The 25086-nt window shown below is 41.2% G+C and overlaps 2 protein-coding genes across 2 annotated transcripts; one reads left to right on the top strand and one right to left on the bottom strand.

The window, feature by feature from the left end:
• Positions 1-74: 74 nt before the first annotated feature.
• samd10a (sterile alpha motif domain containing 10a) lies at positions 75-6955 on the bottom strand. The gene is made up of 5 exons (XM_034875597.1): positions 6681-6955; positions 4873-5054; positions 1378-1546; positions 1136-1282; positions 75-426 (listed from the first exon to the last, which is right to left on the bottom strand). Exons 1-5 carry the CDS (start codon positions 6691-6693, stop codon positions 404-406), a joined length of 534 nt encoding a protein of 177 aa, XP_034731488.1. The 5' UTR covers positions 6694-6955; the 3' UTR covers positions 75-403.
• Positions 6956-17264: 10309 nt separating this feature from the next.
• LOC117947008 (EMILIN-2-like) lies at positions 17265-21038 on the top strand. Its single transcript, XM_034875546.1, has 4 exons — positions 17265-17752; positions 17930-18049; positions 18176-18810; positions 18980-21038. Exons 1-4 carry the CDS (start codon positions 17601-17603, stop codon positions 20938-20940), a joined length of 2868 nt encoding a protein of 955 aa, XP_034731437.1. The 5' UTR covers positions 17265-17600; the 3' UTR covers positions 20941-21038.
• The last annotated feature ends 4048 nt before the right edge of the window (positions 21039-25086 follow it).

Genomic DNA, 25086 nt, shown 5'->3' with positions numbered 1-25086 from the left:
TTGACCTTTACGTAGACATTTGCAAAAAGCAAAAAACAAAAAATAATAAAAGCACTAATATTTTGATCTTTTTGTTTATTTGTTTTGCTTTTTAACATTAAAAAAAAGTCTTACAGAGAGAGAAAGAGGTAGAGAGAGGAAGAGAGAAATGGTAAATAATGAATCACAGAATAGAGCAATATGTCGACAAAGCAGATTGTCTCGGTGCGTTTTCATCACAGTTCGTAGTCAGTCCGTAGTGACTGTCTGTTTGTTGTGCAGAGAGGGAATGAAAAGCTGCCAACTTCCACTCAACATCCCCACTCTGGAACTCATACTGCGGCTTGCTGGATGCAGCCCACATCTAATTCACATTTTTATTTGAGGAAATATCCCATAATTTCCACTTCTTCCTGCAATCTGTCTATGATATCCTTCCAAAGGAACCTGTGACAGAGAGAAAGATTAATACTTTGGGGATTTTTCCAAATATTTAAAGCACAAATTGAACATTTTGGGAAGCACACTTATTTGCTTTGAGGCAGAGAGTTAGATGAGAAGATCTAACGTACACTTAATTACAACATACGGGAAACCTAAAGACTGAAAATGGAGGAAAACAGCTAATATATTAAAGATATTTCCTATCTGACAGAATGCACTAACCTATTTTTACCTAACCTAATATATAATACTGCCTGGCTCTGTCCAAAGCCCACCAGCACATTGAAAGCTCACTCGTTAACAGGCATTATCTCCAATGTTTTATTCTTACAAAACTGATGTTTGAGAGGGATTATGTCTTAGAGAATGTTTGGCCATGCAACCAGTTGTGACTCCAGAGAGTCACTGGCCCCAGCCAAAAAAACACTCCAGTACATAACCCCCATCAATCTACAGATTAAACAAAAGAAAGATATAACCTGTTGATTATTGAGCTTAAGAAACTGGATTTTTTTGTCTTTGGACGGAGCCATGCTAACTTTTTTCAAGTGTCCAGTCTTTATGCTAAGCTAAGAAACTGCTAGCAGAAGTTTTATATTGATAGGCATGTGAGTGGTATCCAACTTATTATCTAATTCCCTCCCAGAATGTGAACACGTGTGTTCCCCTAAAGCTCAAACGGGATGGAGTCGTGAAAAGTAAAAATACACACCCTCGCTTCTGCTGAGCAGCTGCAGGTTGCGTCCCTCCTCCTGCACCTGAAGCTGCAGCACCTGTTGCAGCAACTCCTGCCGAAGTGTTTCTTGCACTAGTCCCATCCTCTCCAGCTTCTCCCCATTCAGTCGCAACAACGCACGGCCTGGAAGGTAGGCAAAAACAAATGTCGCTTTTCATTTGGGGATTCTTTAAGCCACCTCCCATTCTTATGTCTTGTGATCATCTTAGCAGTGTGACCTGTGATGGCGTGCTGGGAGAACGCCTCCACGTAGGTTAGGTAGTTGTGTGGACAGTGTTTCTTCAGCCATTTACAAACATCTTGTTGGGACCAGAGCACGACTGGACGGATCAGACTGGGCTGAGTTGGGCTCGTGTGATATATCCCATAACTGTCACTGGAACGGTACTACAGAAAGAAAGACAGAGTTAAATACGGAGAAGATAGACGTAGACTGTATTAGAAGAATGGTCCAACTTTTTGAGAAATACACATATCCGCTGCCGCAGGAGCAGTAGCTCCTGCAACAGGAACATCACAGCAGGAGGGGCATGTAGGTCAGTGTGATCCAGCTCTTTAGTCTTAAGAGATGTACAGGATGTAAACCTATGAAGGAATAATCAAACTAGGCCTTTGATCAGTCAATCAGTTTTTAATAATTCAGCAGGTTCAGCTTTTCTCCAATTCAAAATTTTCTCAGATGCAGGAAAGTGGGGCTTCAAAAAAAGAAAAGAAAAGAAAAAAAAGGCTGGGTTTCTTATAGAGCAAGATTTTTGCTAGAAGTCTGCTTAATGTGTCACACTGATGACTCTATCTGATTTAGAGGAACGTTTTTGGTTATGGTGTGATTCTTAAAATACAATTACTAATATATTTTAATGTATTTCTCTTCTGAAGATAATATTTCAGTATTGTGCATTTTTACATTGTAATAAGTGGTTTTTGTGTGCATTTGTATTCGTCCATCCATTTGATATCATTAGCATTAGCCATCACATGATCCGATGAAAGACTCAGAGCAATAAACAACATTTCCTCTTTGGAAAATATGTCCTTATGTGGCTTCAAATCTAACATGATGAGTTGTTCATCAACATACTCTTACAAGCTTCAACAAAAAACCCAGCTGATTTTGCTCCGTGCTAATTTAATGTTTAGCAATTGAACCAAACACATGGTTCGAGACTCATTATCCGTGATTGTTGTGAGTAATTTTGTCCAACACATTGAAAAGAAATAGGTTACATGTAGCACAGAACAAAGCAGCTCGCATGGCACTTCAATGCCCACACAGAGAGTGGAAACAATGAATAATCATCAGCCTTGTGTAAATGTAAAACAAGAGAATGTGTTACTCCCTACTGCGTTTTACACAAAATATCACCACAATCAATACAGCTTTTATTGGTATTCTTTCCAGACAGACAGTATTTCACATATGAGGATACTTGTATTGCCCCTCATGCAAAACAAGTTTAATACAGAGAGGAGAAAAGGACCAAACAATAGTGGTATGTTGGGATTCTTTACCATGTTTTTATTAAGGATTTAGCTGCATAAAGAACTTTTTTTGCTCCTAAAAGATGTACTATTGATGGAGATGGAGTATTTGTGGTTAGCGTGAGTTGTTGTGATGTTTTGTATCCGTGTTTGTATTGTTGAGTCATATTGTGGGAAGGGATGTCAGAAACTCTGTCTCATAAATACGTGTGAGCGTCCGGAGGAGTAACTACGGCTGTTGTCACCGCACATGGAGCTAATGGGGATCAAAATAACAGGAAGACAAAGAAAAAAAAGACACATTCAGAGCAGCAAGAGTTTAGTTTTCTGCCTCCTGACTTGCTCTCAATCCACCATGGTCCTACAATTTATTTTATTTTTATACTTCCTGCTCTACACTTAAAGAACACTGGGTGTCTTTTTCTGTCATTTGACTTGTACCTTTCAACTCCTTATAGATTCTGCATAGCCCTGCATTGCCGCTGTTTGTGAGTCAGTATGTGAATGTTTAGACTTGTGAATTAGCCGGTACTTCTCACACTGTGTAGCACTAAATTCAAGAGTTATTGTAATGGCATTGTAATGTTGTAATCTTAAACATTTGATATGAAGCAAGCAGTTCCCTCAATTCATCAGAAATAAACAGTTGTCTCATACAGGCGGCGTTCAAGTCGAGTAAGTGATTATTTGACCAATCAAATGTCAGATAAGTATGAAAAATGTCACAAATCACAATATCCTAAAGCCAAAGATAACAAGAAAATAGCTGGTTTTGGCTCAACAGTCCAAAATCCTAAAAAATGTCCAAAAGAATGACTTGTGTTGTTGAGAGAGACTATAATGAGTGGTTATGGTTTTAAGTGGTTTACAGTATACTAGTGAGGAGTCTGTGGTTGCAGAGTGGATACGAGTACAACTTGTAGAATAAGAGTCAATAAAACCAGCTAAAGCATGACAAGCTAAAATGTGGAAGAAGCGAAAGTACTGAACTTCACATGTTCCTTCCAAACACACAACCCTGACTAAGTTTGTGTTCCTCAAAACAAAAATGAACCAGCCACAACATTATGTGCATCCAAGAGGATTGGAGCAAACAAACCATGCATTGTGTTCTACTCTGTTATCAGCCCAGCCCAGTTCTGTGTTTGCAGCTTTGGCTTCAGCTCATTACTTCTTTTTAAAGAGTCTTTGATAGGGTGAAGACAAAGACACAGGCTTTCTGACTAGCGACCAAGGGCTTTAAATGAGGACAGTTTATAGTACAAATGGATTGTGGATTGATTGGCGAGCAGGCAATGATGTTATCAGATCACGAAAAAAATATCGACTCAAATATGAAATTCAAACTGGAACAGAAAGACTACTGGAAGTGGATCTGACGATGGTTCACATTTAAAAAAACGCTTAGCACGCTGTTTCTTACGCTGTAACAACAATAGGCTGTATACCGTCAAGCACCCGGTATCAAACTAAATCCTGTTTCATTCTGCTGCCGGTCAACCGTGTTGCTGAAGTATAACGCAAGTGTTGGAGGCCCAGTGCTATTTAAAGCCATACTAAAAGGCTGCTAGAGCCCATAAAGCCCCTAGGGACAGAGCAGCATCCATTCTCTGCTATCAAAGTGTCCATTTGCAACAATGTGTGGTGACCGGCCTCATTTGCCAGACTATGATTTTTTTTTGCTTTCAGACTTTTCTGTTCAGAATTCTGGGCAAAGACTTACTGAACACCACTGAGGATCATTTCCACGTATGCTCATGTTGATAAGACGAGGAAAATATTGGTTTGGATGAATTCTTAAGAAAGCATTAGATGTGTTCTGTGTCAGCATGACTTTATGTCAGAACGCAGTGGGACCGACAACGGAAAGGAAAACACAACACTGCTCCTTTCTTGCTTTTGTCATGGCTCTATAATGCTCTCTTATTCCCTTTGATGCAACCACTACAGTTGTTTAAGATCCCAAAAATGATGTTCATTATTCAATTAAATATTAAGAATCACTTTTGGCTCAGTTGAGATTCACACAAACCAAATGCCGGCACTTAGTGATTTGAAATCAGAGACATTTTAATTCTCCTCACTTTTGTGGGAAAAGATTTTAAGAAACACGAGGGGGGTGCTACTGTGCATTGTTTTCCTTTTAAAAAAACGACACAGAGGAAACAGTGATTTTATGGGACAACCCAGGGGATATCCCCCAACCGTGTTGGGGTCATGTGTGTGTTCAGTACCTGCAGGGCCTCTGTGCCGGGCTGCTGCAGCAGCTTCACTGTCCTGCCTCCTGCGGTTTTCTGGCCACGCCCATCATGCCAGGTTAGATTCCCACCTGTCCGTCGACTCAGCTGGTGCTTGAAGCCCTCCGGCAGAGCCCTGTACTCCACAGCTGGCCTGCAGAAACTGAAACTGGATGCCGCTGGAGAGATAAAAGCAGGATGTGTAATGATTAGACAGCTGGATGGACATGTAACCACTGACGATATAAAGACAGCATCAGACATGCTCAACTTGAAAGCAAAAGCCAGAGTCAAACCCACTTAGACACCCTGTCATTCAGGGATGATGTCATTATGAAGTACCTGCTCATACCTGCTTCACTGATAGCGAGCAGGAATGAGGTAATGTTTAAAGTCACCTGAGCCTGCACAAACTCATGAGTAATTAAAGGAAGTCAGTGTTCTGCTAACACGGTTACTTTTTGCCGAGCTTGTAGGTGAATGTCGGAGCTGTGAGACGAGCCACTTTCTCATCACCACGAGCAGGCCTGCAGGCAAACATCCAAACTCACTCAACGGCAGGCAGCTTCCCAACATCCAGTAATTAAAGGAAGTGTGGAACTACAGTAAACATGCTGTTACTGGCACAGATCCTGGTAGAAAGCCACGGGTCATAACTGATTCATGTGCCAGATTGGAAGAATATTTTCTACCGTGGCTGAAGCGTGTGTGCAGCGGTGTTTGTGCTGTGTGCGTGCTAACGTGCATTTTCAAAACTACTTAAAGTAAGATGAGAATTTCAAAAGAGGACATAACGAGAGACTGTCATGGGGGACAAGGGTTGGAAGAGATGAAAGAGTGTCTTTTGGTTTTCTTGCTTCCGTGCCTCTCCTTTCTGTCACTCAACATCTCCCACTGAGAGCAGAGCAACGCTGAGAATTCTGCACTCATCAAGGCAAACCGGCAGCACCAGATTATTATGAATGCAACTCTGTATGAGATTTCTGTTTCTTTGAGGTGTAACTCCAAGGCTGCGTATGCATCAACTCTCCTTTAAGTGTTATTACTTCCCCAGGCTGCTGCAGTAACCACAAACGAGTCCCTTTCCGGGATTAAACCCATTTAATTAAGACCACTTGTCAGACTGAGTTTTTTTTTCTTTCCTTTAGTTTTGCTCGTCAACAAGCACACATATAAATTGGCAGGACCGATGGAAAAAAAAACCTGTGAACAAAAACCTTACTAAACATGCGGTGAAGTGTCAAGTCTGCCTGCAATATGTTTCACTTGGTATTTTGGTTGAATCTGATTCAGAGATAGGTAGATTAAAAAGAAAGCAACACAATCTGTAAAGTACACCAGCTGGTCTGTTGTTGTTTTTTTACAAAGAATGATGCATTCATAATAAAATAAAATAAAATAAAAGATACTAATCACATACAATTGTACACATATAACATTGTAACATATATTCCTGTGGGATAAATAAAGTGTCTGTCTGTCTGTCTATGGGACTTTATACGGTAGCTGACCACCTTGAATCCTCCTCCTGTTTCCTAAAGACACCATAACGCTCCTGTAATGGCCCTACAATCTGTTTTATGGTAGAATTAATATCCATGTTTAAGGTCACACGATGTGTACTTTCTCAAATTCTAGTACAGCAGGCGTTTTGACAACATACGCGAGTACTGGCAAACCGGCCATACGAGTCCTGAGTTAAACCAACAAACGTCCTTTATGTTGAAGTTTCCATTGAACGGAGGATATTTCAAGGGAAATTTCGACGAATTTCATTTAAATGTAAGCCGCAGAAAGCTGCCTACCGTCCACAGCCATGGTGTTTCCGTGCCGTAGTGGATCTAGTGAGAGCCTCCCATCGTCTCCGGTGACCGACACACAGGCTGCGGGTCCCGCGCCCGCCTCTCCGCCTCTCCGCGTTGTGTTTACCGACAAAAGTTTCAGCGAGGTCTGGCAGGAGGAAGGACGCTCCGCATCCTCTCAACCGGTCCGACTGGGGCAACCGTCTTCAAACCGACTCACGTCGCTGCGGGTGTCTGTGGACTGAAGTTGTTGAAGACACGACAAGAATGTCCCAGAGCAGCTGGCTCCGCTGGCTACGGCGTGCGCGAGCTGCGCGCGCGTGCTATAAGTGTGTTGTGTGTGGTTTTATATCTGTATCGTGAGAATCAGACGCGCGGCTTTTTCTCAAGAGCCTGCATGAGCGCAGTGGGCTCAAAGTGCAGCCCCGGGGCCCTGTAATTACCGCAGCCAGTGGAGACTCTGAAAAACAGCCGGATGAAAAGGCTTCTCATCACTGCAGCATCCACCGTAAGGATTTCCCCCCTTTGCTTTTTCCTAAAGAAAGGCGGCTCTGTGAGCGCCTGTGGCCAGTGGGCCCTCTCTGAGACGGACCCTCTATGTGGGGTTAGTCCAAAAACACTGCATCGGTATCAGAGGGCACCAATCCTGTACCCACCTAATCATAATCATTACATTTGGTGCCATTCGGTTCTTTCTTTGCCATTTAATTTTTCTTCCCACATTAAAAAAAGAAAAGAGAAATAGGGCAAAACCTGAGCATTAGGAAAATACGAGGTCACAAAACAGGTCAGAGCAAAAACTATTTTATATTTGAAGAAAAAAGGCAGTACAATGAGGTACTTAAGAAAAAAAAATGTGGGTCCTGTTGGCTCCCATTAGGTCCCACTTTTATAATAATCTTGACCTCTTTAAATGACAAATGCTGCCATTTGTCCAGCCTGAGCAATCCATCTAAAGCATGAGAGGTTTTCCATGTATTAGTTATATATGCTCCGTCACCAAATTCAACTAATTATCAGCAGAAGGGGCATGTGGGATCTCCAAGTAAAAATAAGGCATAGGGAAGACTGGATTTTGTTTATCCACTGCTACACATCTGTCTAGAGCTGTGGGAAGTAGCTGAGGGATTGTCCCTGAAGGGTCCGGACTAAATATATTTCATGGTTCTCATCTGTGTATTTATAAATATCTCATAGTTTTACATCAGGCTGCTCGGGTTTTGAAACCGTTTGGTTGAAATCTACAAAACAGCGAAACAAAAATGCGTATGCAGCTGCACATGTTAACAAGCGGTTTGATTTTCTGTACAGATGAAAACATACTTGTCCTCTTGAGACGGATTTTGGCAGGGGACTAGCGGTGCAAGTGGGATGTTTCAATTGAATTCAATGTTTTTGTGATGAAGGTCGATTAGAGAGATCAAGGTGAAACCCTCAAAATGCACAGGGCTTTGCACCATCCCATATAGTCTTATGCTACGTTTAAACGTGGCTGGCTATTTATATAAACAGACATTTCAACCTCTCCGTTTTCAAAAGTAACATCGTGCACAGCTGTCAGTTTTCAAAAAAGGGTTCGTTTACACGTACCCGTGCATTTAGGTTGTCAAGAGCACGCCAAACCTGTAGGTGGCAGTGTAGCGAGACGCTAAAGCCCCCGTTAGCCAATCAGAACCCCGAAAATAGCTACAGCAGCAACGAATCACCTCCTCGGCTGCCTAACCCTCCGTTTTTCTCAGTTTACGTGCAAACAAAGTTTTTCCAAAATCTCCACTCTAGAAAAACTTGTTTTCAGAGGCAAATTCTTCGTTTGCGTCTAAACAAAGGGAAATGTCTGTTTTTCAAAATAGCCATGTACGTGCAAATGGGGTTGTCCCTCCCCGATGGGAGTCGAGTGCAGATTTGAGTCGTGCATGCTGAGATTTGAATGGTTTACAACATAACATGTCATACTGAAATGTGTGAAATCCATGACATAATCAACTTTTCTCATTAAAAACAATAACAGAAGATGGGAATCATTTCAAAAACGTAGCAATCCATGATTGATTGCTAACGTTAGCTCATAACGCCATTCAACTGACAGCCTTTGTTGTGTTTGATGCTAACTTGTAGCTAAGCTAGAAGTCATTTCAAAGACGTTTTAACTATCTATGATTTTGCTAATGTTAGCTCAAAACTCCATTCAACTGACAGTCTTTGTTGTGTTTGATGCTAACTTGTAGCCAGCAGTGAACCAACTTGGTTAAGTAGGTCCATTTTAACTGTATTGACATTACAGAAGGCTCTTGTTAGCATTGTGTAGGCTACTTGTGCGCGCATGCGCGACTCAAATCTGCACTCGACTCACATCGGGGAGTGACAGGGGTTCACTCTCATAATAAAGCTGTGAAAATTCCCACTTTGTGGGTGGCTCATGTGAGCTGGGTAGGAAGCAGGCAAAGGTGTGGTAGGCTACACCTGGTTCACATTTGCTTGATTAACTCTTTGGCCTTTAAAGAGGGCAGGAAGCTCTCTCTCACAGCCAGGACATGTTTCCTTTTGATTTCAGTTTGAGTTTTGACTTTATTATTTACTCACACACTCCCCTACACCACTGATAATACTGATATACATCTTTGAGTTGAAATAATTATGGGTTAAATACAACTGGCTTTAATTTAATCCTTAATTCTGTGTGGTCTCCCTTCTTTTGTCGGTATTCATTTTGGACAGTTGTGGGGCTTGAGCTAACTATAATAACTATAGCTACTTTGTATTAAAAACAATGCATCGGGTTCGATTTCCACGGTGATACGTCAGCCAATGTGTCCCTGAGCAAGACACTTAACCCATAGTTGCTCCATAGGCGTGCAGTCAATAATAGTAAGTCAATGTGGATAAAAATGTCACCTAAATGACATGTAATAATGTAATATATAAATATATATCAAATATACAATGAGTCACAGTCAGTGCTGTTTATGGGGTGAAGGCTCAGTGGATATGACACACGCCTTTGGTGTGGGAGATCCAGGTTTGACTCCCACTTTCACCAATGTGTCCCTGTCTGAGCAGGACACTAACCGCTAGTTGCTCCAGAGGCATGCAACCTCTGATATATAACTATTGTAAGTCGCTTTGGATAAAAGTGTCAGCTAAATGACATGTAATGTAATATTTGATTTGGAGTGGCAATCTCACGATTCCATTCAGAAAGAATTTGCGATTCAAAGAAAGCTGGGCATTATATTTTGGCTCTTACTTCAGTGCGCAGTGTGCCAAAACATTGCCTTCTGTCCTTTGCCCACTGAGCTGCAAACTGTCAGTTAAGCTAACTGTTCTTGGTGAAAGTCATAACAGGAAAAGGCAGAAAAAGGTCTGATAGAATAAGCAGCTTTTTTATTAAAGTTCATGAACTGGAAGGGATTTCACAGTTTTCTGTCTGCATGAAAATAATGTCATCAAAGCATAATTTAATGACTTACATCTCCGTCTCCACACAGGGGATCGGGTTGTACCATTCTTATCCTTTTTATAGTTTTTAGTTTTATTTATATTTTAGTGCATAGTCCTCAGGTAATTAAGTGGTGGATTGAATAAACACCTGCTCGGCATTAGACTGCAATCCTAAAGCTCAAGGAATTCAAAAATACACATATTCTGCTTCATATATATTCCTGAGTAGATGCAGATCAGTAATAAGCTCTCTAAATGGCATTCAGGACGGCTGTATCTGATAAAGCAAGATAAGAAAAATAAAGAAAAAGGTCTTATCAGTGAGTAATTGAAAAGTACTCCGTACCAGTACATCTCTCCAAAGGTAACAAAACCCACCATCACCTATTTACTGAACATATTATATATTTGCTTATTCCATACAACATTGAATTGTAATAATGAGCTATAATTCTGCATTACAGGTGCTGATGGGTAACATTGGACAGAGTCAGACTAGTTTACAGTCTTTATGCTAAGCTAAGCTAACTGTCTCCAGCACAGGCATGAGAGTGGTATCGATCTTCTCATCCAACTCTCAGCAAGAAATTGAACAGGCATATTTCCCCAAATGCGTTTTGATATTGCACAGTCCATGTTTAAATTTTTAATTTTGCAGCCCCAGTCTGCCACATGTATGCCTCATATAAGGTAGTTTGAGGATGAGGGGGAAGGTGGAGGGGGCACAGAACGCCGTTCAGTTTAATTAGGTGCCATATGGGTGCCTTGAATGTCCTGATTTAACATTTTCTCTTTGGGTTTGGAAGAATCAAAAGATGCCGAGAGTGGATGCGAGGCGGAGTTCCCTGCTGTCTTTTTCATTTTGCATTATGTGATTGATGTTTATTTGAAATGACTCCACACAAAATCTGCCGGATATTCTCTTACATCCTCCCACAATCAACTGCCTGAATTACAGGCAGCCATCTTCCTATTCACCACTGGTGACTCCTGCCTCATTGGCTCCGGTCTAATTCTTTTAAACAGCGGTCACAGAAATACCATGTTTATCCCAGCTACACCACAAACTGCACATGGGATTATAAACCCAGTTGACTAGTTAGAAATTAATTGCCAGGGTGTGGGTATAAGCAGTTTCTGCAGATGTTTCTAAGGCAACACAGACTGGCGAATTGGTGCTCCTCTTAAACTTTAAGCATGTCCACATTTGGCCTGGTAATAGCACTAAAAGATGAAAGGGACCACTTAAATATATAGTTTCCACTGGAGAGAACAGCAAAGAGTCTCAAATATTAATAGTAGTCATTGAGGTTTTCCCTGAGCAGCAGACTTTTGTTTTAATGTTAAGACAAAGGATTTAATTTTTGTAGCAATTTAGCAATTAGTTTTTTATGGTCATTCCAGATAGATCGAAAAGGCAGAGCTAATAGCTTCTTATTAATCATTTTACCCACTTTTGTAGCGGTTGAGAAGAACAAAGTCAGAGCAATTGGGGAAGAGAGGGTAGAACTGAGGTGGGAGTTTCTCCTCTTCATCAACGACATCTAAACCAGTAGTTAACACAAGGGGGCAGTCTCATTCTGTGTACCCAGAGACATTGTACTGTGTGATTGTACTGCAATATTTCCCCATTGCTCAATATAATATATATACACAAAGCCATTCTTACTTACTCACTTAATACTACTATACTGTTTACAGTTAGTTAGTTTTCTACTTTATTAGCAACTGAAACTGGTGCAACCCCATCATTATAATAATAATTATTATTATTACACTGCTTCTTTCTTTGTTTACACTTTGAAACCAGTAGTGGAATATAACTAAATACATTTACTCAACTTCTGTACTTAACTACAATTTTGAAGTACTTGTACATGAGTATTTCCCTTTTATGCTACTTTATATGTCTAAATATGTAAATGATGTACCTTTAGCTCCACTACATTTCTTTGACAGCATTAGTTGCTTTGCAGATTCAGATTATTGCTGCAAGATGATACAGAACCTCCACTTCTGTAGTACAAAAATGACCATTTAGCAAGAAAATGGCTGTGTGTAGAGCCGACTATCATTAAGAGGGGTGTGTGTGTGTATGTGCGCGCGCATGTGTTGGCTGTCTCCAGATGTGTACACACTGCAATGTGAGTCTGGCAATAGCAAACACAGTGAACTTCTTGGTCAACGTGTGAAGTGTGCCGTGACCTCTGGCTCCACATGTGCCCACCAAATGATGTTTGTTCTGGCCAACATTTGTCCTATTTATTGACTAAATTCTGAAGATAGTGACACCTTAGAATAAATTCTAGTACCAAAAGTAAAAGGCTTTAGTCAAAAACGACTAGAACAGAACAATCTTACATAAAGAGGTAAAAACAACCAAAAGACATATAACTATGGGTGCACTGCCACAGGAAACATGGTTCAGGTTTGTGAAGTGTTGAGACCAATTACTCTTGTTTGTTCCTTTTTTACGTAGCTGTGAACATACAGGAGCGGAAATAGGCCACTCTAAAACAAACAATGCTGCAAATTAGATTAAGATTTCCATGTTACTATTTGTAACAAGCAAATAAGTGAAGCGATTTGGGTCAAACTATGTTCAGAATAAGTTTCTATTGGCCTCACAGTGTTGGTTAGGTTCACTTTGGTGTGTGAGGAAAAGTTTACACAAAATGCTGAAAATGGATATCTCATTTGAGCCGGCACTGTTGGGAAAGCATTGCCAAAGCCACGTTAGTCCAGTAAAGCACTGACTTTGTTGAAAAGCAGACACACATAAGGAGATTTACAGGCCAGCTCAGAATTTAGACCGCTAGTGTTAAAACTAAATAGACACAAAGGAATAGGGAAGGGATCAACACCAATGAAACTACCCATATATGGTGCTCTCTCCTTTTCATGCAGGCTAATTTGGCCTTACCCTGTTCATAATGGGGCGATGTGGAGAAGTCCATGAACAGCTTGAGCATGACGGCAGGTAAGTGGAAGCTAAAACAGCTGTGACTGTGTGATGCCATTCAAGGAAAACTCCGGGTGGAGCTGCCACCGGCCTGCAGAATAAAGCTGCACTTGTTTTACAGCACCAGAAAGTCCGAGCCTGGATGCTGAGTGCTCTGCACCATGTTTCACACGATACAATGAGAGCTTGTTTACAAATCAGGAGGGTAAAAGAGCTCACGGAGAATATGACACAAACACCCACACACACAGTTGTGTATCTGCACTGAACAGGGTGTTTCAGGTAAAAGGAGTTGGATCTGGTACAAACAGGATGCAGGAAATGGGCCTGCTTCAAAAAAATATATACGTATATACATAGGCAGTTTTACAAGTGAATACATGTTGTATTGACTTTATAATCAAAGCCTTATATCAGCACAGAAGGACTCAGATCCTCAAATTCAAGTTTAAGTCCTTCAAACAAATCTTACTTGTCAAACAGTACAGTGTATTATCAGCTAGCTGTATCTAAAGTCTCAAAACTCCTCGCGCTGTAGAAAACTACTTTTATACTGATGACTTTTGAAATTTTGATACCGTCAAACCTCCGTCCTATTTAACGCGGTATAAGGTTGTATGGCTAATTAAAAATAACGGCGCCACCAAACTGTTGGCTTGTGCCTACAGCGTTCAGAGAGTAAATATCAAACACTAATACTGGAACACCTCTCTCTTCGCATTAGGGAGGAAGCCCAAGTCCTGTTCTTCTTCGAGTCCAGGTCACTCGGTGCAAAGACTTGCCCTCTCTCTCTCTTTCTCCCCTACACTGTTATGTGATAACAACCACACATAACCATTTATATTTGATATTTAATCCTTGTCTCCTGTATAAGTGCATTGCATTTTTTTTTTTAATGGTGGTATTGAAACTGATACCGTTGCTTTCCTCTTAAGACCCCACAGTATACCACATTACCCCCCCAACCCTGTTGCATCAATGTGTAAGCAGCAATTTCCTGTTGTAGCGGCTTAAGGTGGAGCTAGTTTTAACCACTTTATAGACAGTCAGATAATTAGTCTATTGGTTTCCAATTTAAGGGTTAGACCCTTCCTAAAAAAAGGTCACAATTTCAGTCTAAGGGGTCCTAAGATGATTAATGGGAGAGGAAATAAAAAAAAGAAAAAGTTCTGCTATACAAATCTGCATTTATTTTCATATTTTAATCTAATTTTTGCTTCTTTTTTTGAATATTGGATGATTTAATTTCTTTGGGCCTCAAACTTTAAATAAACATTTAAATGAAACCTATGGGCTGAAATATGTGCCAACGGGAACTGAATTGGAATCACTTATATTTGAATTTCAAATGGCTAAACTTGGATAACTGTACTTGAAGGATGAAGAGGCATCTTTATGTAACTGTGGGGGTGTTTGTTCATCACGTTGATCAAATGGCCGACAGTCGTCAGTTAAGACCATGATGAACTGTAAACTAACACACTAACATCTATCTTTACTGTGTTAGTGTGTGTTTATCAATGGTGTTATTAAGATTTTTCATATGTTGGTTGCAGCTTGTGTGTCTGCAGTTCTATTTAACCTTTCTCACTTGCAATTTACTGCATATCATGTGGTAGCTTGTTAGCTGGTAGTGTGTGCCTTGCTGTAGTTGCTGATCATATTTTGCACTGCATTTGTTTGAAGGCTAGAAGCTACTGGACTTCCATAATAGCCCGTTAGTGTCGGTAATGTTACCTAATGTTACGCACATTGCGGGCAAAGTAGCCAACAGTAGATTCTCCTCCTGCAAGCAGACTGACGCTGATTCACATTCTCCATCTCAAACCAAAAATTGAACACACAGTTCACAGTGCCACAAGCATTTCATCCAGTGTTTTGAAACGCGGCGTGCACGAATTACGTGAACTTGCTGGCCGGTTCAATTTACGTGTTCTCCAAATGCCACAGAGGAGCCTGGCCTACCCTCTGGGGGACCTGACGTGGAAGGACCAGCCCAACCCACTACAGCCTATGGTCCCACCGAAGAAGGATCCTTGACTTTGGGAAACGTAGTCTATCTTTGGATTGACTACTCTGTGCTCGATTGCTCTTCCTTCATCCCTGTGTCTGTCACAGTAACTTGATATTGAATTTTGTGAACTCAATTTGAATTGTGAGAACTGAATGTGAAGATATATAAAGTTGAATTTTCATTGATGATCATAATTTATTGGATTTCAATTCCAAACAAATAAATTCAATTTCAAACTATACTATTCAGCTTCAGTTTTTTAATGCAATGATGCAAATTAAAAAATACAATTTCAGTTCAGTTTAGCAATTCAAATTCAAATTTAAAATTCAGTTTCTGTTGGCACATATTTCAGCCCATAGAAACCTTTCGAGAAGTTTAGAGAGAACGCGTAGACACGTGAAATGTCACACTACACCCTTTTTTTTCATCACAAATTAAAATGGTTGGAAACCGTAGGATTTCTCTTTAAAATCTTAATTTTGGATATTTAATCTAAAAAAGTAATAGCTGTCTGATAAATGTAATGGAGTAAACAGTACAACATGTCCCTCAGAAATGTAGAGGAGTGGAAGAATAAAGTAGTAAAAAATGGAAATACTGTGTGTACTGTACAAGAACAGTGCTTGAGTAAATGTACTTCTCACCACTGCATATGCTTGAAAACGCAGACTTTCAAACTGTTATACAACAATTAACGGACACTGATGGTATTTTGTTAGCTCCATTGTCACCCACCTTCGTTTGGACTATCTGCACATAGCCACAGACAGCTTTGTGAACCATGTAATTATAATAAGGTACATTTTTACAACAACAAACTTTCACTTAGCATTTGATTATACATGCAGTTAAAATATGGCTCCTTCCAACTGGCAGTTAAGTGTTTGAGCTGTGGTCCAGTGGGGTTGCCAGGGGTTTTTCTATACCAAGGGCGGTGAAGTTCTACAACTGTACAAAGACTAGTGTTGTGAATGAATGTATGGGCTTGTGGGGCAAGGCACTCAGGCATGGGTGTGTACTGTCACAGCCTTCAACACAGGGTATTTGTTTGTATTTGTTTTCGGTCCTGGAGGTTTGCTGTTAGGTTGATGTTTAAACTGTGTGAAGTAGAAGAGCCCAACATGTTTCACAGATTTCACTTCAGAGACTGCAGAGCCATCACATAACCTCTACAGTATCATCAGAGTTTATTCATTCTAGCATTAAAAAGCTGTGTGGACTCCAATGCTGAACAGATTTCACAGAATATTATATATTTTGAGTATGCTAATTTAGTACCACACACTATATTACACTGTCCTAGAGATTTTTGATTGATTAATCGGATATATTATTATATTATCAAGCCGCAAGACCAAACATTCTCTGGTTCTACTCAAATTAGCTTTTTGACATTTGAAGACTTCACCATATAAATATTGGAATCTAACTACAGTAAGTACATTTACTAAGGTACAATATTGGGGTACTTGTACTTACTTCAGTTTCATTTCATGCTACTTTATACTTTTACTTCACTACATTTTGGAGGAAAATATTTAACTTTTTACTCCACTACATTTATTTGACAGCTTTACATTACAGATAATTAAACCTAAAACTTATCAATTATGATGTATTATTATAGACTAAACTACCAGGCAGTATATCAAATAGTAGTAAAGTAGTATAATTACACTATACACAATATAGACCAAGTCTTTTTTATACTTTAAAGAACAAATAAATAATTGCTGACTACATCCACCTGTAATCTTGGTTTATTATTTATGAATTACCCTAAAATGTTAAAAAGAAAAATTGCCTATTTTGGGACAAGGCCTGGTGTTGTACACTCTGGATGTGATGTGCTATTTTCCCTTTGGTTTGCTGTGATGTCACCATGGAAAAATAGCTCATGGGAATTCAGCCTCTGCCCCGATTGGCAGAAAGCAGCCTTCAAACTAGATGTATAAAGAAAACTGAATTTTTTATAAAATCTATGGAGTACTACAGAAAACCAGGGGAATAACACTAACTGTGAAGGTGAGGGCTCTCTTCACTCCTCCAGTGTCACTCTGGTGTTACTTTGAGGAGGTTAAGAGGGAGGAGATATGCAGATGGTGCCAGTGGGGCCCTATTAATGACATCTGTAGTCCACCAAACTCACAGTGGACTGTTGTCACTCTAACAGAGTACACCACACCCACAGCCAGCAGCAGGGTCAACATCCACAGGGTGGCATTCTGCTTTATAGCACAGCAAAAAAAAAAGGTGGAACCGCAAAGACCTCTTTTTCTGATGTCAATTTTGTAGCCTTTTTTTCTGGGTTTGTGTGTTTTGAGCTGTATCGTTTTGTCAGAGGCCTGACAATTCAATAATTTCCAGTTCAAGTGGATTGAGTGGAATATTTAGCGTATTACTTGCCCTTGACAGAGGAATACTCTTTTTTTGTGAGATAACCTTTCCCTTCATTTGAAGACGCCTTTAACTACACTTTTTACTTTTAACACGTGGATTTTCAAGGATGCATTTTTTGATGGCTGTGAGTCCTTTTGTGTTTGTGGCTCTATTTTTGTCACTGGTCGAAACCAAGTTCTACAGACCACTCCAGTTTAACCAGTATAAATCTGGGTACAGTCAACACCATGGCCAAGGGAAACCCACCAGCAGACACAAGTAAGTCCTCTCTCCAACTCTCTCTCTTAGTCTTGTACTCTGGAGAATCAAGTCTCCATCACTTAAGATATTAATTTAGCTTGTGAGTGACAAAAACTTGTATTTTTAAAGCCAACTAGAAAATCATATTGATGTGTCCCACCTCTATCCTGTCATCTTTTATCTCCTCTCTCAAAGGAACCACTGTGCCTATGTGGTTGAAAAGACAGTGTCCTTCACCCTGCAGGATGGGGCAGCCCCATATGTCAAAGCTGAGTACAACAAGTGTTCCTGGGGTCAAAAATGTCCAACTCTCCAGTGAGTAAACCAGCTCTTATTATGCCAAGTTGATATTTAAAAAATTAATTAATTCACATGACTTCAGGGTACAAAATTCCGCGATCAAGTGTATGTTACTGACTGATGGATGGGTGTTCCCTTCAGGTATCGTCTGATGTACAAACCAATCTACAAGGTGGCACATAAAACCGTCACAGAGCTGGAATGGCGTTGTTGCCCTGGGTATTCGGGTTATGGCTGTATGGAGGGACATCCAGTTTACCAACACCATATGAAAATGATGCCACCATTCAAAGGCCAACCAATGAAAGGCCCACAATTAAAGGGGCCACAGTACAAAGGTCCCATGTTCAAGGGCCCATATATTAACAGTGCTGTGAAGGCCAACCCATGGAGTCAGTCCAAAGGACCTTCCACCGGCAGTTTCAACTCTTACCCAATGGGCCGCTTTGGGCCTCCAAGGACCTCCTCCTACCCTGACACCTCCTTCGAGCCTTATCCGCCTGAGCCAGAGCCAATGCCAGAGCACCAGGAACCACATCAAACAGAGCACCAGGAACCACATTACACTGAGCACCAGGAACCACATTACACTGAGCACCAGGAACCACATCAAACAGAGCACCAGGAACCACATTACACAGAGCACCAGGAACCGCATCACACAGAGAATGACCAAGAACATGAGAATGATCATAGCCAAGGATCTGAGGAACATATAACAGAGGAAGTCCATCCTCCTCCGTCTGGTGGTGACCAGCCCCAGGGTGAAACCATAGGTGTGTTTTAATTCCAAACTAAAACACAATTCTAACTGGGTTTGACTATGTTGTGTGTTCACACTGGGTAGTGACAAAACGGACCAAAGCCACACTTTTAAGAGTCACATTGGGCTCTGAAATATTAATTTATCATTATTCTGTTAACAACTTTCCTTTCTCTCTTTAGGCTCAGCTCTAGACAGTGAGACAGAGGAGCGAATATTTCGAATGGAGGAGGACGTGCGACGTCTAAACCAGGGTCTGGAGATCCTGAGGGTAACTGTGAATGGACTGGAAGATAATCTACGAGCCTCGCTGAGAGAGGACGCCAACAGGATGCTGTCAGCTCTGCTCTCTGCTGTCCCTGGTCCTGTTCCTGCTCCAGTTGTAGCCTCTGGTCCATCCACTGTAGGGTTTGTAGAGATACCTGGGGGAGACCCAGAGACAGAGGGTCTAGATGGCAGACACGTGTTTCCAGGCCTTACAGAACTGAATGGAAGGGTTGAGGAGATCAGGACAGAGCTGCAAGCCAAGACAGCAGAGCTACAGGAACTCAAAGCAACAGTGACAGGACATGATGAAGCACTGAAGACGACATTAAATAGATCAGGATTGGTATCAGACTCCAATGGCGATCTTGGGGAAAATGCCCAGAAGGCTTTGGAGAACTTGATGGACGCCAAGCTGAGTGCAGCTAGGACAGAAATGTTTGGTGGGTTTGAGAAACGTGTAGAGAGTGCAGAGGGCCGGTGCGAGGAGAAAGCTGGGCACTTGGGTCGTCAGTGTAAGAAGGAGCAAAGTGAGAGGCAGGAGCAGATGGAGGATGCTTTCGAGGTTAGTAACACACCCTTAAGAACAGAGCTGAGAAACCTCCAGGCACAGATTCATGGTTTAAAGACTACAGCAAACTGCTCTGGTAGACTGAGTGGACTGAATGAAAGGGTGCACATGCTTGAAACATCAGTGGCAGGCCTCAACCAGTCCCAGGGGCACCTCAGAGTGGAGCTGGGTGGACACAAGGACCACATCGAGGGAATGCTGGAGGGGCGTCTGGGGTATGTAGAGGCCAAGCTCAACCTGACTGGGCAGATTAAAAGTGATGAGTCTGGGAGAAGGAGGGGTGTCACAGACTCAACTGAGACAGGACAGGGCATGGAGGCCAGAATGGAGGGTAAATTAAGGGCTCTGGAAGGCCGTTTACTGACGAATTTGGAGGAGCTGGGTAATGTCACAGCGCCTGCACTGCTGGAGGGTCATGCTGTTCCCACTCTGGAGACAGAGCTGGAATCCCTCCGAGGAAGACTAGAAGTGGACGTGGACAGAGTACAGAAGCACCTGAGCAAGATTGAGATTCTTTGCACCTCTTCATGCCTCTCACCTAAAAACCCTTCTGCTATCCAGGGAGACTCTGCTGTGCCAAGTGCTAACCTGACAGAGCAGCAGAATGTGAAGGAGGCACTAAACATGCAAAGTGACCAATTAAATAGCCTCAATTTAACACTGCAGGACATCCTGAGGCGTCTGACCCTCAGGGACCAGCAGAATCAAGCAGAGGGAGATTCTACTATCCAGGGAGAGCTCACAATCCTCAAGTTCAATGTCCGCTCAGTCAACCACACCCTCAAAGGCCTCCAGGATTCTCTGGGGACAATGGTTCAAAAGGTGGGTCAAGCCAACAGCTCCTGGCATGAGAGAGAGGCACGTCTGGCCCAGCAGATAAAGGGTGTGGTGCAACTGGTTGGGCATCAGGCTTCCATGCTTGGGGCAGGTGAGCGCAGACTTATCAGAGTCAAAGGTGAGCTGCAGGAGATGAAGAGACGGCTAGTTGAGGAGGTCCGGGGCTGCCGGAGCACAGCTATGGGGGTCCAGAAAGAGGTAACTGAGGTTGGAGGGCGTGTTGCCAGTGTTGAGGACCAGTGTAAGGGCCTGAATAACTTGGCAGAGGACCTGGAGAAAATCCGGGAGGAGCTGGAGAGACAATCAAATGGGCTTCTCGTGCAAGTCAATGGGACTCTCTCCAGCCATGCTCAGCAGCTGTTTGAGCTGAGAGGAGGACTCAGAAACTGCACTTCCCAAGTAGAGCTAACACAACAGAGTTTAGAACTGGAGCCAGAGCTGAGACGAGGGGACACCTTCACTTTGAATTAGTTTAGTTCATATGGACAATACTTTTTAAAAATGAATGAAAGAGGGGTAATACCGCAGGTTTAGTATGTGTCCACTAAAACCCCATGTTATTATTTGAATTGTAAAATACAATGGTTTTGAACCTGCACTGAACTAGTGGGTTTAGTTAGCTTACATTATAAAATGAAAACAAAATGTCAGCTAATTCCCACTGTACTAATAACACACTAACGTGAAATTGAATCATGAAGGTGCTAAAATGAAATCTCTGTTTTAATGGACCATTATTTAGAGCATAAGAGATCGAGGAAGAGAACAGCAGCAAACTTCCTGTGTTAATGTATGGTTTCTGTAGAGCTTACATAGAAATTATTGTATGTAATGGTTGTTTACCAATGTTTACATGTTTAAGTTTTTGTATTGATTTTTCTTCTGTCTAGACTAGAAGTATACAAAATATGTTTTTATACGATTTGAGTTCTTGAGCCTCCCTGTCTATTTTGATTGTACTCTTGCATAAAATGTAAGCATTTCAAACCACATAGTTTAATTTCAAGGTGTATCCATACCAACAATTCAATAAACACGTTTCTTTACTATTTGTGTTTTCTTTGTTAACAGATGTGTCACACAGGAGTTGTTAGATACATAACAAACATATATGTATTAAGTTCTGGTCTCACCCTAGTTTTAAAACTAGTCAGAATACAGAAACTAGTCTTGTTTCTCTTTAGGGGAAACCACAAGAGGGCAATAGAGAAGCATTCATACTGTTGACTGCTGGGGACTAGGGAGACTTGACTTGGCTGAAGCCATGTTCATGCAGTGTATAAATCATGGTCTCCCGTCTAAATATTAAGTTCACAAGGAAAGTTGGGACTTGCTGCCAGAGGAAAATTACAAATTATCATTTTTGCCAAGATGATACAAAAAAAACAAGGACTTCAGCAAGCCTATTTCTCTCTCTCTATCTCTCTGTCTCTGCCAGCCAGTTGTCATTGGACGTTACAATAAAGCGATAGGTGACCTTGCTTATAACCATTGCCATTTGGTTCCGATTCCCCTATAGACAAATGACAGCTATGTGAGAGATAAGCCCACTGAAGTGTGAAAACGTTTTAACCCTTGACCAAGACATGTGGTAAATAACACACACACACACACACAAAAACTACATTCCCTCCATTTCTTAAAGTGTACAGATAAACATTAATGCCAAAAGACAGAAATAACTCAACATAACGGTAATGTCTATAAACCCATACAAAGGAAAATAAAGCATTCTGGCTCTACACCACACTGTCACTACTTTCCTGTTCCATTTCTATCGCTGTGTGGATCTTCTTGTTTTTTTTCGTTATTCTTCTAAGCCTCCTTTAAGTTTACACCTGACACAACAACTCATTAATCTTGCTTGTTTACAAGTAGAAACTTTGACAGGAAGGGCAGTTGGAAGGCTCTGGTGAATTTGTCTACTCCGACTCTAGAGTCTGTTCGCGGCTCATTCATGGATCCGATTCGGAGTTATGCTCCCTGCACAAATATTAAACTGTCAATGGCCAAGGCATGCAGCCAAATCTCAAGAGGAAAAGCTAGGACAAAGGATACTTGAGAAACAGAGGGCTGCAGTGGTCTAAAACATGAATCATCCCATACAATGTCCTTTGTAGAGGTTTACGGTGAGAGAAGAGCTTGTGTCGTCATTATAGTGATTGTCAGAAAAGCAGACAGGGTGAATTAAATTTGGCTCACACTCGAGAAAGCCCAGGAGAGGGTTACTTCACATTAAGGAATCAGAGCGTCTTAGTAATAAGCCCCAGGATTTGACATTTTTTAAGAAGCAGTAACATGTAAAGCTGTACTGAAGCCTTTGTCCAGGGATACTACATGTGGCACCTATTTCCTTAACTAGCTTATGTTGTGTGTAGAAGATGAAATACTGAGTCAAGATTTAAGTGCCTGAACTACAACTTGGCTCAGTCTTCAAAGTGCTAGGATAGCAGAGGGGAAATGAATTTATGCCTACGGAGTGAAGACCTTCTATAAACATTTTGTTTTTTGAGTAGGAAGTTCACCAAGGTACACATAAGTACTGTACATCTCTGGACTTAATAATTCATCATATGTACATTAGATAGATGTACGTACATCTGATACCGACCAACAAGGTACTCACATGCAGGGGTCCCTGGATCGGCTATTGAAAGAAAGAAAAGAGAAACCTCAAGCAACCAAGAAAATCTAAATTAGCAAACATTAGTGCAGTATGCACATGCAAATTAATTTTCAGTTGGTTTCAGTTCAGTTTATATATCATGTATTATAATTTTACAAAAGCATTTTTTTTCTATAGAATACGTTTATTCATTAGCAGTAATTTTTTCTAAAAGGTGATACATAAGTGTTTGCTTAGTAATCCATTTTTAAGAGCATTTTCAAAATAGATGTCCCGATGAATTTATTTGCAAAAAGTTGCACTGTAAAGGAGGCTCTGATGCACAGGATTAATGAACTCTGTTAATCTGATGTCGCCCGCAAAAACAGGCAGAAAAACAAGTTATAACGGACCCATCAATGCATGTTGATGTTATAATGTAGCCACCTGGTGTCATTTACATGTAATTCAATCGAGGTAAACAACGGCATGTGTAATGACACGGAGCTGGAGCAGCAAGTCTCCATTCGGAGGTTTTTGTGATTTATTAGCAAACCGGATGTTGTCTTCAGATGGCTTAAGAGGCTGCATGAACTGAAGGAGAAGCAGACATTAATTTATTTTTAACATGACAGAGTGCGCGGCCTGAGAAGGATCAGCACCCCGCGCCGAGGTATTAATATGACAGAACTGCTCTTTACAGCTTTCTGACAGCCCTGCAGCCTCAGCTCGACTTAGCAAGCAAACCTACACTCCCTTAAGCAGCTTTCCATGACTGTCAGTCTGGGAGCGGCACTACTTCAGACAAACTGCACGGGTGCGTGCGATAAAGTAGGATGACACAGTGCTTCAGGCGTAGTTGGAATGCTACCTACTAGGTCTGCTTTTACTGTGTGACAAGTAAAGTGGCTATCACATTCATTTTAGATTCTTGAGGGTGCGCAAGCCAAAAATGTTATCATCTAGTATTTTGTGTAAAGTGCATCGTTTGACATCCGCCACGTATGAGAGACATGTCTGTGAATGGCCTGGCTAGGGTCTGGTTGGCTGGAAATCTGTATGAAGACACAACCACCTACTGTAAGTAATCTCGTTCCAGTTCTATCAAACTAGAGCTGGGCAATACATTGCTATAACAATATTGTGTTATGAGACTAGATATCGTCTTAGATTTGGGATATTGTTTTATCGTAATATGGCATAAGTGTTTTCTGTTTTCAGTATTTTCTGAACTTACCAGATTGTTCTAGCCGTTCTATTATTTGCCTTTACCCACTTAGTCATCATATCCACACTACTGATGATTATTTATCAAAAATCTTATTGTATACACCAATAGTCAGGCTATAATATCACTCCGATATTAATAGAGGTGTTTGGTCAAAGATTTTGGGATATTTGATTTTTGCCCGGCCCTACATCAAACATTTTGTTGTTAGCAATGCATACTAACATAATCATTTATTACCAGCAGCAATAGGCATTCACTGAACACAATCATAAACTATGCATGCAGCTCCGTTTATTCACTGTGAAAAATTAGGAACTTGATAAAAGATGGTCAAAAGCTGTTTAACATCGAGGTCACGCGATAAGAAGTTCTGACTTTTAGCTCTTATATGATAGCTTCACACGCACATCCTGCAATAATAATATTCTCCATTTTATATTCAGAGAGACAATCATTCAAACAACAGCGTGCTTACTCTACCACAGGCAGGGCCGCTGTGTTTTAAAGACAGGAACATTATTGCCCTGTTGGCAGAGGCGATGCAAAAGTTGCCTCTGGACCACCAGAGAAGCTCAGGGGTACAGGTCTGTGGCCAGGCTAGCCGTCTCTCGCATCTCTGTGGTCAAACCAGCTGCCGCTGAAGTTGGTTTGCACCCGATGTCTAACTTTATGGGAAACGCATTGAAACAGCCCCAGGATACACAAGTGACTATGTCCTGTTTTATCATAGACAGTTAAAGAAATGGTCAATGTGACGCCGTATATTTCCACGGAGACCAGT

This window comes from Etheostoma cragini, chromosome 7, assembly GCF_013103735.1.
Source record: "Etheostoma cragini isolate CJK2018 chromosome 7, CSU_Ecrag_1.0, whole genome shotgun sequence".
NCBI classification, from domain to species: Eukaryota; Metazoa; Chordata; class Actinopteri; order Perciformes; family Percidae; genus Etheostoma; species Etheostoma cragini.
Note: the sequence above shows the minus strand (reverse complement) of the source record. Positions and strands in the feature narration are given on the sequence as shown.

Bases quoted from the DNA above. Each gene is read 5' to 3' on its own strand.
- samd10a (XM_034875597.1), bottom strand. The intron at 1,547-4,872 runs GTACTGAACACA...TTCTTTCTGTAG, and splicing joins CCGGCACAGAGGCCCTGCAG to TACCGTTCCAGTGACAGTTA. The intron at 1,283-1,377 runs GTCACACTGCTA...CCTACCTTCCAG, and splicing joins CTCCCAGCACGCCATCACAG to GCCGTGCGTTGTTGCGACTG.
- LOC117947008 (XM_034875546.1), top strand. From the start codon at position 17,601: ATGCATTTTTTGATGGCTGTGAGTCCTTTTGTGTTTGTGGCTCTATTT. The intron at 17,753-17,929 runs GTAAGTCCTCTC...CCTCTCTCAAAG, and splicing joins AAACCCACCAGCAGACACAA to GAACCACTGTGCCTATGTGG. The intron at 18,811-18,979 runs GTGTGTTTTAAT...TTCTCTCTTTAG, and splicing joins GCCCCAGGGTGAAACCATAG to GCTCAGCTCTAGACAGTGAG.